Source organism: Diadema antillarum, unplaced genomic scaffold, assembly GCF_040938485.1.
Source record: "Diadema antillarum isolate AM-2024a unplaced genomic scaffold, OU_Dant_1.0 scf00000165, whole genome shotgun sequence".
In the NCBI taxonomy this organism is placed as follows: Eukaryota; Metazoa; Echinodermata; class Echinoidea; order Diadematoida; family Diadematidae; genus Diadema; species Diadema antillarum.
In genome coordinates this window covers 772,944-785,978 of record NW_027271054.1, presented here as the reverse complement: position 1 = coordinate 785,978, position 13,035 = coordinate 772,944, and the positions used below count along the sequence as shown (strand labels likewise).

Below are 13,035 nucleotides of genomic sequence, written 5' to 3'. Positions count from 1 at the left end.
TGAGCTCGTTCGGCAACATAAAGTGTATTTATCCTTTTGCTATTTTGAGCGGCTTCCCGACAGAAATATTTCTATGTAGGATGAATGATTCTGCTAAGAGCTTTTTCCTCAGTATGGCACAATGACATGGTGAGTCAAATCCAAAACAAAAAAGAAAGAAAATAAATATAAGTAACTAAATATATAGAAAATAAGAGCCAATACATAAATGAGTTCTTATGGGCTCCATGTTGCCAATGTTGGATAGGATACAGAAAAACGATTTTTCAACTAGTGATTATATTTATCGCATATTTTACAGCACAATATGTTTGACAACTTCTTGCTTATGTACTCAAGGTTTTCTTATCTATCCAATTTCTGTCTTCTCAACCTGACTCCACCTCTTCTCAATAAATAACAGAGAGCAAACTTAGAAGCTTTCATCAACGGGTGTAAGATCTTCGGCCTCAAGGACCAGGAAGTATTCCAAGTCAACGACCTCTTCGAAGGCAAGAACCTGCCACAGTTCACCCAGTGTATCATCGCCCTTGCCCGCTATGTGAGTACACACTACACTTCACACATTACACGTTACACATTACACTTTAATGCAATAAACGAACAATTTGTGCCGAGTTTATGTCTGCACACGAAAGAATGAGGCACAAATAAGGACAAATAAACCCTTCTGGACCTTAAGAAGTCACGTCGCTGTCTCGATTTTTTTTTCAGCAACACTGATACAAAAGGATTTTGCACTTCTAATAATCACGGAAACTCTCCAAAGATTATGTCGATGGTCCCAGATATAGAGACCTGTGTTGTTAATGAGTGAAGGCAAAGATGCTAATTGCTTAAGGTCCCTTCCCACGGGACGAAAACCAGTACGTAATCATTGAACAACCGAAAATTAAAGAGATCTCCTAGCAGTCTCCGAGACTCCCCCCCCCCCCCCCCCGCCAAAAAAAAAAAAAAAAAAATGTTTCTGGGGAAAATGCTCAGGGTACATCTTGAGCGGTCATTGGAGGACCTTAAAAAATCCCGCCAATCTCTCGTAGGATCTTTGACAACCTCCCGTGCAGGGCGCAATGTCCAATCGATTTCACATCGTTCTTCGTTGCAGTATTTCAGTATTTTCTCTAATGTTTCTTTCTTTTTCCGATCTTTCCATGATCTCCCCTGAATTCCCCAAAGTTGAGGCAGAAATTTCTTTGAAAGAATATTTAGTTACTTTACAGATTTCTTAGAGATGTCTTTGATTATTTCGAGAAAAATTTGTCCAAGATTGCGTCATCCTATGGTATGTATGTGTGTGTTCATGACAGGCCCAATCACAGCCCGGCTACAACGGCCCCATGCTCGGACCCAAACAGTCGGAAGAGAATGTCCGAGAGTTCACCCAAGACCAGCTCGACGCCGGCAAACACATGATCGGTCTCCAGATGGGTTCCAACAAGGGCGCCTCACAGGCCGGCGGCGACTTCGGCAGACCCCGCCAGGTCCACCAGGAATTCAAATAGACGACGACGTCGACGACGCACACCTCGACTCGTCCGTCATCGTCTGTAATCGCAAGAATGTATAAAGGAGAGATAGGGGAAGAAAAAGAGGAAGAAGAACGAAAAACCAATGAGGGGGAACGAATTTCACCAATAGCCTGATATACTATCCTTTCAGAAGTTTATATTTACCATCATTTCATTGCCTTCGATATCATACGCTCATATCGTTTGTAAAACAGTCAAAGCTATAAAAAGGCATTCTGCTTACATTGTTACATACAGTTATACTTTAAACGCTTCTCAATATCTGATGGTTTGAAATGATTATCGTTCAATGGTTTTGAAGACATGCTAAGAATTGTAATATATGGATAAAAAAATTTTCCACCTACTTTTACGAGTTAATTTAGACGTCTGTAAGCAGGTGTAGTATCGGTTGAACAATGTTTATCTCAATCACCGTAGTGTAGCTCTTTCGTTCAAAAATTCTATGTTTTGATATTGTACTGCGTTAGATTCGGATGTTTATGTGCATATTACATTTCTCTGCAACTTATTGTGATCTTTGCGGGATTTAAGGGGCAGTGATACAGCGATAAAGCAAGTAAACATAATATTCAGAGAGTATAAATTTTAATCCATTATGCTGAACATAATGTATCATAAAATGCGCTTTATGCTATTACAATCAATTTGCATTCGTTGCACATTCACCACTCTGAAAAAAGGGGGACTGAATACGCACATGAATGGTGTATTCTTTTTTGTTGCGTCTGTAGCTAGGCTTGGTTGACACTGCCGTTAAAGGAATGTAGGGAAGCTATGAGGTAGAAAAAATTATGTACAATTATAATTTGCAATATTTCCATTGTTCATAATTTTATATACTTGCATGTATATTTGTAAAGGTATTTTTCTTTCCTTTCCTGCTGGGCACGTTCTGAAGAAGAAGAAGAAGAAAAAAAAAAACAGAGAAAGGATTGTGTCGACTATCCGTTTTCACTCTAGAATGATCTCTACCCCCCATTTGACGTGGTCTTCCGATCCAGAAAGTACTACTTTTTAATCTTCCCTTGTGCTATCGGGCTATGTCGAGTTTTATGTGAGTTTCTAGCAGTATAGCGCAGAAGCGAATAAAGTGTTTAGCTCAAAATCAAGCAGTGTATGCCCTTCTTTGTGACGTATTTCGTGTCAAACTGTCAAACAAAGGAAATAATGATAAACATACCACACGCCCAAACACACACGCGTGCCTGCAATTAGCTTTATAGGGGAAACTCAGAATTACACTTTTTACTTTTCTTACAAACTTGCCGGGTGAAATTCTCGACGTACTACAGGTTTTACAAATATGCGGTATACTGGAGATACATTATTCCTATACAGCAATCAATATCTCTGATATTGTGTAAAAAGAAGCTACTGGAATATAAAAAAAAATAATGTGCTTGAAACTGATCTTGAAATGCTTCAAATAAGTAAATACAAACGAATGATTAGCTTATCACAATACACACTTTTCCCAAAATAAATGGTGTTCGGAAACGGACATGTGTAATACAATGTACATGTATGTTCATAAATGCCTTGATAGCTTTTCAAAACATTTGCATGGTTGATTGCTTCTTCTCAAGAATCTTAAGTTTACGACTCAGTCAGTAGAGTTTGATATACTTAATACAATCGATGTATGATAATCTCATGTCTTCAAAATTGAGCCATCTCGTTTAATGTCTTACTGAAATCACATCGTTTTCTCCTGCAGTACCTGTCACACTCACAGATACACACACACACTCTCACATTCACCTATTGAAATACACGTGTATTGGTTACATTCATGGCAGCACGTAGTTTTGACATTGGTACTTTGGCAGCAACCCTGCGAAAGTTACAACATGTATATATCGTGTGGAAATGAGAATGGTACTGAGAGAGAAGAAGTTGTGTATTATCACAAAGGAAATAGGCAGAACACACTCGCAAGCTATAACACCTTTCGCAAATTGCGCGACGGAGATGGGAAAGACACGTCCTTTTCATGCGCCCGCCCTCTACGCTGTCCATGATGCTGACTTGATCATCTGTGTCCACCACAATGAATTCAGCCCGCTCTGAAAGATTCTCTTGTATCATTGTTGTATCTTAGGTCTCAGTGAATTTATTGTTTTGAAGCTGTTGCTGTTCTTATCATAAAATGAATCACGGGCATGGCGTGTGATTGCACTAGCAGCAATATCAAAGAATCGTAAGACTGGTGAACATCATTTGCATGTTATTACATTGCCTGTAACACTCTGATTTGTCTGTTAGAAAAAAAAAAAAAAACACCAATGGCAATTCTGACATCTTTTTTTTTTTAAAGATTTTCATTAGTCACCGGTCATAAGCACAGTCATGTCTCATCATGCGATCAATTTTCCAGTCATGCAAGTATGTTCTTTTTACTTTATCACAAATTACAGTGGACCCCCGTTGTAACGAAGTCCTCGGGACCGACAGTTTTCTTTCATTATATCGAAATTTCGTTATAACCAAACAAAAACACTAAAAAACAAAGCACGGATTATATGATGTGGCCTGCATTTTTAGTTCGTTGAAACCAGAATTTCGTTATAACCGTGATCGTTATAACGGGAGCGCACTGTATAGCATATTTGCCGTAGATTCACTTTTATGTGACTCCTCACAAGGTACAGACAGAGGGAGAGAGAGAGAGAAAGAAAGATAGAGAAAGAGAGAGGAGGGGAGTAGGGATATCCGTTCGTCAAGGAAATTGCTGCCTGTCAGTAATGTCACCCATCTTCAAACATACATCACATTACCATTGAAATCATGTCACACATTTAAACTCTCCGGGAGATTCAAAATGAATGGCTGACGTTTGTTGTATAGGCCTATCTCAAGTCATTTTAACATGAGCAAAGTCATTCATCTATCGCATTAAACACAAAGACCATTCACGAGATCTGAGTAATAGTTATTGCTGTTATGAAAGACATTTTTGCAGTATTTCTCACGGGAACTTGGCGTTTCATATGAATACATGGATGGCATGAATGTTGGTAAGGTCACGCAGGTTCAGCGTACACGTCATTCATCTCATGTTATGGGAAAAGTATTCATACTACCACTCATCCGACACGCCCCCGTGACGGCACGCCGTTCGAAGTCCCTCCCCTGGGCCCCGTCTTATAAACAGGACAACGAGACGTCCGCCGCGGACCACGCCTATACGGATCAAGCCACGCCCCTTTCACTTCTTCATCTACATCGTCTCTGCGAAGCATGACCCAGATGTCCATCGTTGTGACTGCCCTCTTCTTTTTCATCTCTTTCATCGGTTGCCCTTCGTGGTCTGTTTCTCTTTAGTTATTTTTCTCGATATATAGAATCAGAATTATCTCAGCAGCTGTAAGTCCACTTCATTTTCTTTATTCTCAAAACGGGGTTTGCATGATTATTTTATCAGGTTCTATTCAACTTGCAATTTGATTCTTTTGGAGAAATGTTTGAGGTGGAAATACCAGAAGGTAAAGAGATTGTCGTGGCGTTTGAAAAGTCAACGTTTTATTCATTTATGAAGCCTTCCTAAGCTGCATGTTAGTATACATAAAAATCATTTTCTGTTTGCAATTTGTTTAAGAGAAAGACACATGCAACAGTCAAACGAAGTGCTGTATATCGCACATTCATACCTTTCACCGAATCGTGATCTAAACAGCTGTCATTTCATTACATCCAATTCTGTCACTCTTCACAAATACGAAATACGGTCATTCATGCATCCATGTTTGCCGTCACCCATTTCAGAAGAAGTGAGATAAAAATTGTTCTTCGAAAATGAAAAAGGTGTGCTTGATTCGTTTGCTGATGACCGAGCATTCGCCGATTTACAATCGCATTTACAATTGGCTTCTACTGGCGACTTTCCGTTAGAAGGCTGGTTGCCATAAAACTGTAAGGGTACAGGATATCTAGTGGTTAGTGTCCGAAAACAATTATGCTTGTGCATCATGGCTTTGTAAGGACAAGGTTCCTTTGGGACGTGTCCCGAAGGACCGGAGTGATCGGGAGAAAGAAGAAAAAAAAAGGAAACGTGTCAAGTCCACCTGTCAGATTTCCAATCGCAAAAATAAGTACTTCCTGCCATGCCTGGCGATGCTTCCTGGTCGTTTTGATTATTATTCACCTCATCCATGATCGTCATAATAATCATTATGTAGTCATAGGTAGGCAAAAATTTCAACGTGACCATAAGAAGACGAAAATCTCCTTTTATTATGGCGTCTCTTATATCCACTGTGACGTCTTCGATATACACTGGTCAGTACATCCTTTGCTCACTGGAACATCGGAATCGGACGGAATATATAGTAATTTAGTAGTTAAAATGCAGTCCAACTAATCAAACTCTGATTTGGACCATATCCTTGAAACGTTTTTGTTTTGACTCTATTTATTCCACTTCAGACTCGTCAACAAATTCTGCGAAGGAGCAGTAAGGAAGATTGAGACATCATCCGCAGTATTCAAACAGGTATTAGGAGGAGACTGAACTTTTTTTCTGTACACCTTCACTTTTGAACAGTATTTTCATTGTCATTACTGTTAAAATTGTAATAACGACTTGAATCACAATACCATGTTGCACTTCTCTTTCACCCCTTTCTCCCTTTCCACACTGTCTTTCTGCGTATATTTCTATGTTGATCTGTCCATCATTATTTGAAAATTTTCTATCTCTCTCTCTCTCTCTCTCTCTCTCTCTCTCTCTCTTTGCTTCTCAAAGAGTCCTCTACTGTTGTGCTTTATTAGTATACTCACACCAACAACGTCACACGTAATCTAATCATAGGACATAATCGTCAGCTGAGAACCAGAAGGGCGCTATCGCGTTCTAAGATTTGAGAAAAAAAACCCGAAACAAACAATTTTCATGAAACAAAAATTTCATTTAATCAAAAGTGGATAAACTTATAAGCATTGTTCCAAATATATGGTAAAGAACCCCCTTGTGGTTTTAATGTTTAAAATTTTACTGAAAACGGAAATAATTCAAAATTGACACCATAATGTAGATTACATCGAGGTCTACAATATGATACCAATAACTCAATACCCCCGAAAATTGTGATAAAGCCATTCTGGTCTCAGCCGACGATACTGAGACCGATATATCCCTGTTTAGCATTAGATCATGAATAGTTGTCGCGGGCAGTCAGTATAAGTCATCGATAGAAAAAGACTTCTAACAGATAGAATAATCAGGTTAGTTTTTGTGCGCGAAGGAAATAAGAATATGTCAACTAAAAGGTATAACATGTTTCCACAGAATTATATTTACCTCACAATGAATATGTGCGCTTCAGTACTAGAATTTCCAGAGGCGGAAGTAGATACAGTGTATCGCAACGAACTGCTCTGATATGACCGTTTGTCGATCAGGTAATAACAAACACGGCTTTCTCGAGGGGGTCATCCCACGAGACCGACACCCACGAGTCATGCAGCCCATGAGTTAGACATGGAAAAAAAAATCCATGAGTTATACAGCCCACGAGTCGTACAGCCCATGAGTTCGACACTAGGTAAAACAGCTTACGAGTTCGACATTGCAACACGGGGCTTAATGTGTCGGTCCCGTGGGCCTTGTTGCTTAGTGTCGAACTCATGGGCTGCATGACTCGTGGGCTGTATAACTCATGTGTTGTATGACTCGTGGGCTATATGACCCTTGGGCTGTATGACTCATGCGCTGCATAGCTCGTGGGCTGTATAACTCGTGGGCTGTATGACTCGTGGGCTGTATAACTCGTGTGCTGTATGACTCGTGGAATGTATAACTCGTGGGCTGTATGACTCGGGGACCCTTCTAGAGTACTCTCTTGTTGCTAAATGTTATTCTCTGATTGTCATACCATCATGTTGTAAAGCTCATTCGTGCAATCTTGTTATTCTCCTCCTCCTCCTCCTATTCTCTTCTCTCTTTTTTTTTTCGATCTCTCTCTCTCTCTCTCTTTCTCTCTCTCTATCTTTTTTTTTTCTCACGTTCACGTGACCGGGGTCAGAGGGCGAACCTCGAGTCCTTCATCCAAGGATGCAAGACATTCGGGCTCAAGGACCAGGAGGTGTTCCAAGTCAACGACCTTTTCGAGACCAAGAACCTGCCGCAGTTCACCCAGTGTATCATTGCCCTTGCCCGTTATGTGAGTACACGACGTCATCTTTTTACACATTACGAAATAATGCCATGAGCGAAGACATTTTGAAGAATCCATGTCTATTACTTTACCTATCTGTTTTAATCTACATTGATTTTGCAATGAAGTCCTCAATACAAGTGCTAAATATGTGGTAGATTTATTTTGTCAACCGTGTTTCAACATCCATAACGCGATAGATTTTTACCAGTTGTTTGCTTGTTTTGTTTTATATCGTATTTGTTTTTGTTTTTGTTTTGCTATGAAAATGACTCCTGCGAGCTGTACACTCCACTACCGATGTTCTATGCTGTCAGCGCCTGTATCACGAGGAGCACGTTGCTGTAAAAAAGCTTTATGAGTAATTGCTTGCATTTTTTGCCTCCCCATTTCTCCCCCACCCCTTTCTTCCTTCAACATCGCCCTGAACTACGTGCGAACTACGTGTCTACCATCAGGCCCAATCACAGCCCGACTACAACGGCCCCATGCTCGGACCCAAACAGTCGGAAGGGAACGTCCGAGAGTTCACCCAAGACCAGCTCGATGCCGGCAAACACATGATCGGTCTCCAGATGGGTTCCAACAAGGGCGCCTCACAGGCCGGCGGCGACTTCGGCAGACCCCGCCAGGTCCACCAGGAATTCAAATAGATGGCGACGTCGAGCAGGACGACGACGACGACGGGCGGAACGACACGCTGATCATCGTCTGCGACCTCGGTGGTTGACAGGGAAGGAGTGCTGGGACACAGCCAGGGTAGCGGGGGAAAACAAAATGACTTATCATCCAAATTTTCTTCTGCTTAAGATAATTTTCACATGATAGTTCGCAGATATCATTACTTCCGACAATTTTTTTTCTGATTCGATGAAAATTTTTGCTTGTTACTTAAATATTTCTTACCATCAACGTCTTGACGGCCATGGAGCAAAAGAAACGAAGGACTCCCCCTGTTGCCATCGGCGTAGACATGACAGGAAAAACACACAGTTATCGCGTTGTATTTAATCATTATTTTTACCTATAAGTGCATGGTTGTAAAAAGGAAAAAGGAGCAACGTTCATCTAAGACAGGAGCGAAATGTACTTCCGGTTTTATCTTGGGGCAAATATAATTTGTTATTTTATTTCTACATACTTTTTGGCTCCCCGTTGAGGTATTCCAAGGTAGTTCGCTTTATCCAAGTTGTTGATATTCTAAGTTTTTGGGACAGGATTGTTTCTCTTTTGCTTACATAATTTCAAGTACCTATACTATACTGCTGCTATTTCGTGATAGTAACCATGGTAACGTATGACGATTTACAATATTGTTTCCTGAGGCAAAAGTGTGAAGTATTTTCGCTAGTTTTAAGTTCTCAACGCCATGAAAAAAAAAATCCATCGGCAAGGTCGTAACGAAAAAGAGATAGGCCGTATTCGTAGTTTACTTTGAATCTCCATCTTCAAACTTTACTTATTGGTACGATTCATGAGTTCAGTCATTTCACTCTTCAGTAAACTTGTTGTATTCCAAATGATTCGATTTTCCACTACCACCCCAGAATAAATCTAAGAATGTAACAAATCGGGTTGAACTTTATATACAGCACGGTACTGATGACACTGGTAATATCTGACTGATATTTGCACAAATATATCGAATTTGAACATTCTGTGGCTTTTTGCTGTTGTTCTATCAGCTCAGTGTAATAATAGCGAGAGATGGGAGGGAGCATGCGTAGTGAAAGTACACCAGGGAGTGTTTCATAAAGCTGTTCGTAAAGTTACGAACGACTTAAGAATGACTGATGATCAGTTCTTGTGCTGAATTATGGAAATTCTGATAAGTATAGCACATCAGAACTGATCACCAGTCGTTCTCCAGTCGTTCGTAACTTTACGAACAGCTTTATGAAACAGGGCCCAGAAAGGGGAATGATTCTGTAAATGAATGTTCGTTTATTACCATACCATTTACCATGAATAAACGTCACACTCCTCTATGCCACTTCTGAGGTCATCGTTTTCTTCTGGTCTACCTAACCTTTGGCTGTTGAGATGGAGTTTGAGATGAATGATGGGTGGGGCGTTTTGATAGGAAAGAGGAACATCTTGCGTGGTACTCTCTAAAAAAAATCGAGTGAAAATTTTCACTCTAAAAAGAGTGAATACAAAAAAGAGTGAATTTCGAGTGAAATTGGAGTGAATTTTGAGTGAAAATGCTCATTTTCACTCATTTTGGAGTGACGTCAGAGATCACTCGAAGATTTTGGAGTGATCCCTGACGTCACTCCAAAATGAGTGAAAATGAGCATTTTCACTCAAAATTCACTCCAATTTCACTCGAAATTCACTCTTTTTTGTATTCACTCTTTTTAGAGTGAAAATTTTCACTCGATTTTTTTTAGAGAGTATTGTGCTCACTCACAAACCTTACTACACGTGTGTTTTGTCGTTCTCGAGTACTGTGGTAAATTCCATTACTATTTGGAAAATACTTTTAAAATCATCCCTCGCTCCCACACTTCGTCAGTACCTCATGGTCTTGGACCAACATTTATATGGGCAGAGATTCATGTCATCATAGAACTAATTTAGAATTCAAGAAGCAGGCAATGAGAAAGAGGAACGAGATTTTGATTTCTATTTCCCGAATCACTCGTCAAATTCGTGACGATTTAAATATTTATATATTATTTTTGACACTTCCAACATAAGCTGCAAACCACATACAGGGTCCGCAGTCTAGGCGCCTGCTGTGGACAATTTAAGACGGTTTCCAACTTTACAATCAAACGATACAATTGATAAAATTTATGATATTTATTCAATTAATTTTAAAGTAAATCGTGAAATGTTGTGCCAATGGAAGATTTGTTTGGTGATAACAAAATCACATCGTCTTAGTTTGAAATCGTTGTTGAATGTACTGCTAATAAGAAAGGATGGGTTGTTACATTTGAGTGTATCACATTGCGCATACTTTTTTCCTCTCCCACTGGAATAACTATCGACTGGCATATCTCCCACTGGAATATATATTATTCAATATCATAGGCCTATGCGTAAAACATTTGTCCGAACAAAAAAACGTCTTTACATCTTACTTTCAGCAACTGAACTGTCGTGCCTCTGAACATCATTATATGACATGTCAAGAAAACACGTTTCTAACAGATACCACTTTTCTGAAACACTTGCAGCTTACAATATCATGCAGTACATTTTCATTATTACAATATTCCCGAATGCCATCTTTGTGAAAACAAGGTACAATTCTGCGCATTTAGATGAGGTTATATGAGTAACTACATGAATGCATAATTGCAGGTAGTAATGGTGGGCTTAGATAGTTAAACTAAAGTTCAATTCTATTAAGAGGATGAGGCAAGCAAGATGAATATGAATAGATTTACAGATATTCAGTGAAAAGTGTGTGTGACGAATCAAACGACGTGGAGCTCTGTTTTCACTCGTATGAACTATTCGTTGCATGTGTGTGTGTGTGTGTGTGTGTGTGTGTGTGTGTGTGTGTGTGAGAGCGTGTGTATCTATGTTGTGGTTCTGTGTGTTTGCAAGTATCATTGCACGCTTTTATATGTATCTGCATATATGATCTTTCTTCTGTACATAATTTCCAATAGATATGTGTGACAAATGTGACCAAAACACACTTAAAAAAAACCCACTCATAAAACCAGTACAACAGCCGAAGTATTCTAATATGTTTCGTGTCTGATATGTATAATAGATAAACAGAATTGTAGCCTCAATAGTCCTGATATTTTCCATTTCGTTTCACTGGGAATTGATGAGGAAAAAGACATGTCCAGTCTTAATTCGATTTCATAATTCTTAATTTTTCGAGATGGATTCTCACTCACTGCGTGAAGTTGTAATGAAACTTTGGCTACTGTCCAAACGACTTCAGTCAGATTTGTCAATTTTTACAGGAAATTTATCACACTCTGATTGACTAGAATAATAATAACAACAAATTGAAAGACGATGACATTTTTTTCATTGTATGCGTGTCGCAGTAAAATTTTGCTATTACCAACAAAAATAGTGATTTAAACGCTTAAACCACGATAAGCAGATATACTTGTACATGTTATGGCAGTCGTCAAAATAAATTTCAGTAGAAATAAGTTCTAAAGTTGCAACTTCAGGAGTAAATATTGATGGGACATTGATGAAGCAAATTAGATTAGATTAATTGGATTTTTCATTGCAATTTTTCCCCCAGAACTCTTGTACCTTTATTGGTAGAAGCCTAAATAGATTCGCATACAAATATATACTTCTATATAAAGTCGACGGGCAATCAAACAACAAACAAAAACAATGTGTGTGTGTGTGTGTGTGTGTGTGTGTGTGTGTGTGTGCGTGTGCGTGCGTGTGAGAGGGACAGAGATAAAAAGGGAGGGAGAGAGGGATGACAGCGAGTCAGAGGAGTGTGGTACTTTTTTTTTTTCTATAGGCTGTTATTTGTTTTCTAGGCACCTCCCTGTCTGTACTGAAACATTTACCGAATAGATATTTTGCAACTCTAATGCAGTGATACAAACGTGTCATTGGTATTTATTCATACATAAAGATATTGTGATAAACCTTGATATATTTTTATGCTAAATATACGTCATTATATGGGTGATTAGTATAGTGACCTGCAATACAGTGTCATCAACATTCAATCGTCAACATTCTCATGCAGTCGTTCTCGGGTAGCGTGGCGAAGGAAAATCACGGACAAGGATTCAGTTCAGGTTGAAGCAGCACTTTATTTCTCAGAGAGTTCGGTCTTTACACCGCGACACTTAAAAGACACAACGATACATGCTACGCTCTTATACTACGACTCCTGGTTCAACGGGTTCTGGAGCGGACAGGACCAATCTCGACCAAGTCTCAAATCTGAGTACAAACCCTTTTGTTTGTTTGTTTGGTTTTATTTCTGCATTTTTCATCACTTCGATTCAAAGTAACATCATGAATGTTTTTCTTTTTAACATTTTCAATACAAAATAACATCATCAATAAAATTTTTAGCATTGCGAACAAAGGAAAACACAGTACATACCTAACGTACAAGTTAATTATCAGCGATGATGATAAACGATGCCATTTAATAGGGATTGTTTACAAGGTGAAAAATGCATCAGACCACATATCGTATGTGTTAAGCGTGTGCTTGAAATGATAGTTGCCTGGGGAAGTTGTAGTGGAAAAGAAAATTGAAAAAGAGTAGGAGTGTTAAGTCTGATATTGTGCAAGGTGCATCGTGCTGAGTGCGGAAGTGCATGGGCCTCAAAATAATGGACAACTGCGAATAAAAAGGATTCAGAAATTAGGTGCATTAA

At 39.2% G+C, this 13,035-nt stretch overlaps 1 protein-coding gene across 3 annotated transcripts in view; it reads left to right on the top strand.

The window, feature by feature from the left end:
• Positions 1–8,540, top strand: part of LOC139722431 (myophilin-like) — a 29,741-nt gene extending 21,201 nt beyond the window's left edge. Inside the window, exons 3-5 of one of the 3 annotated variants that reach the window (XM_071633725.1) lie at positions 5,958–6,024; positions 7,556–7,693; positions 8,146–8,540. In XM_071633725.1, the coding sequence (XP_071489826.1) occupies positions 5,958–6,024; positions 7,556–7,693; positions 8,146–8,340 (400 nt within the window). In that variant the 3' untranslated portion in view covers positions 8,341–8,540. Of the gene's footprint in view, positions 1–403; positions 542–1,307; positions 2,623–5,957; positions 6,025–7,555; positions 7,694–8,145 lie in introns of those variants that run through there. The other 2 variants (XM_071633724.1, XM_071633723.1) reach the window with 2 other exon arrangements.
• Positions 8,541–13,035: the final 4,495 nt, after the last annotated feature.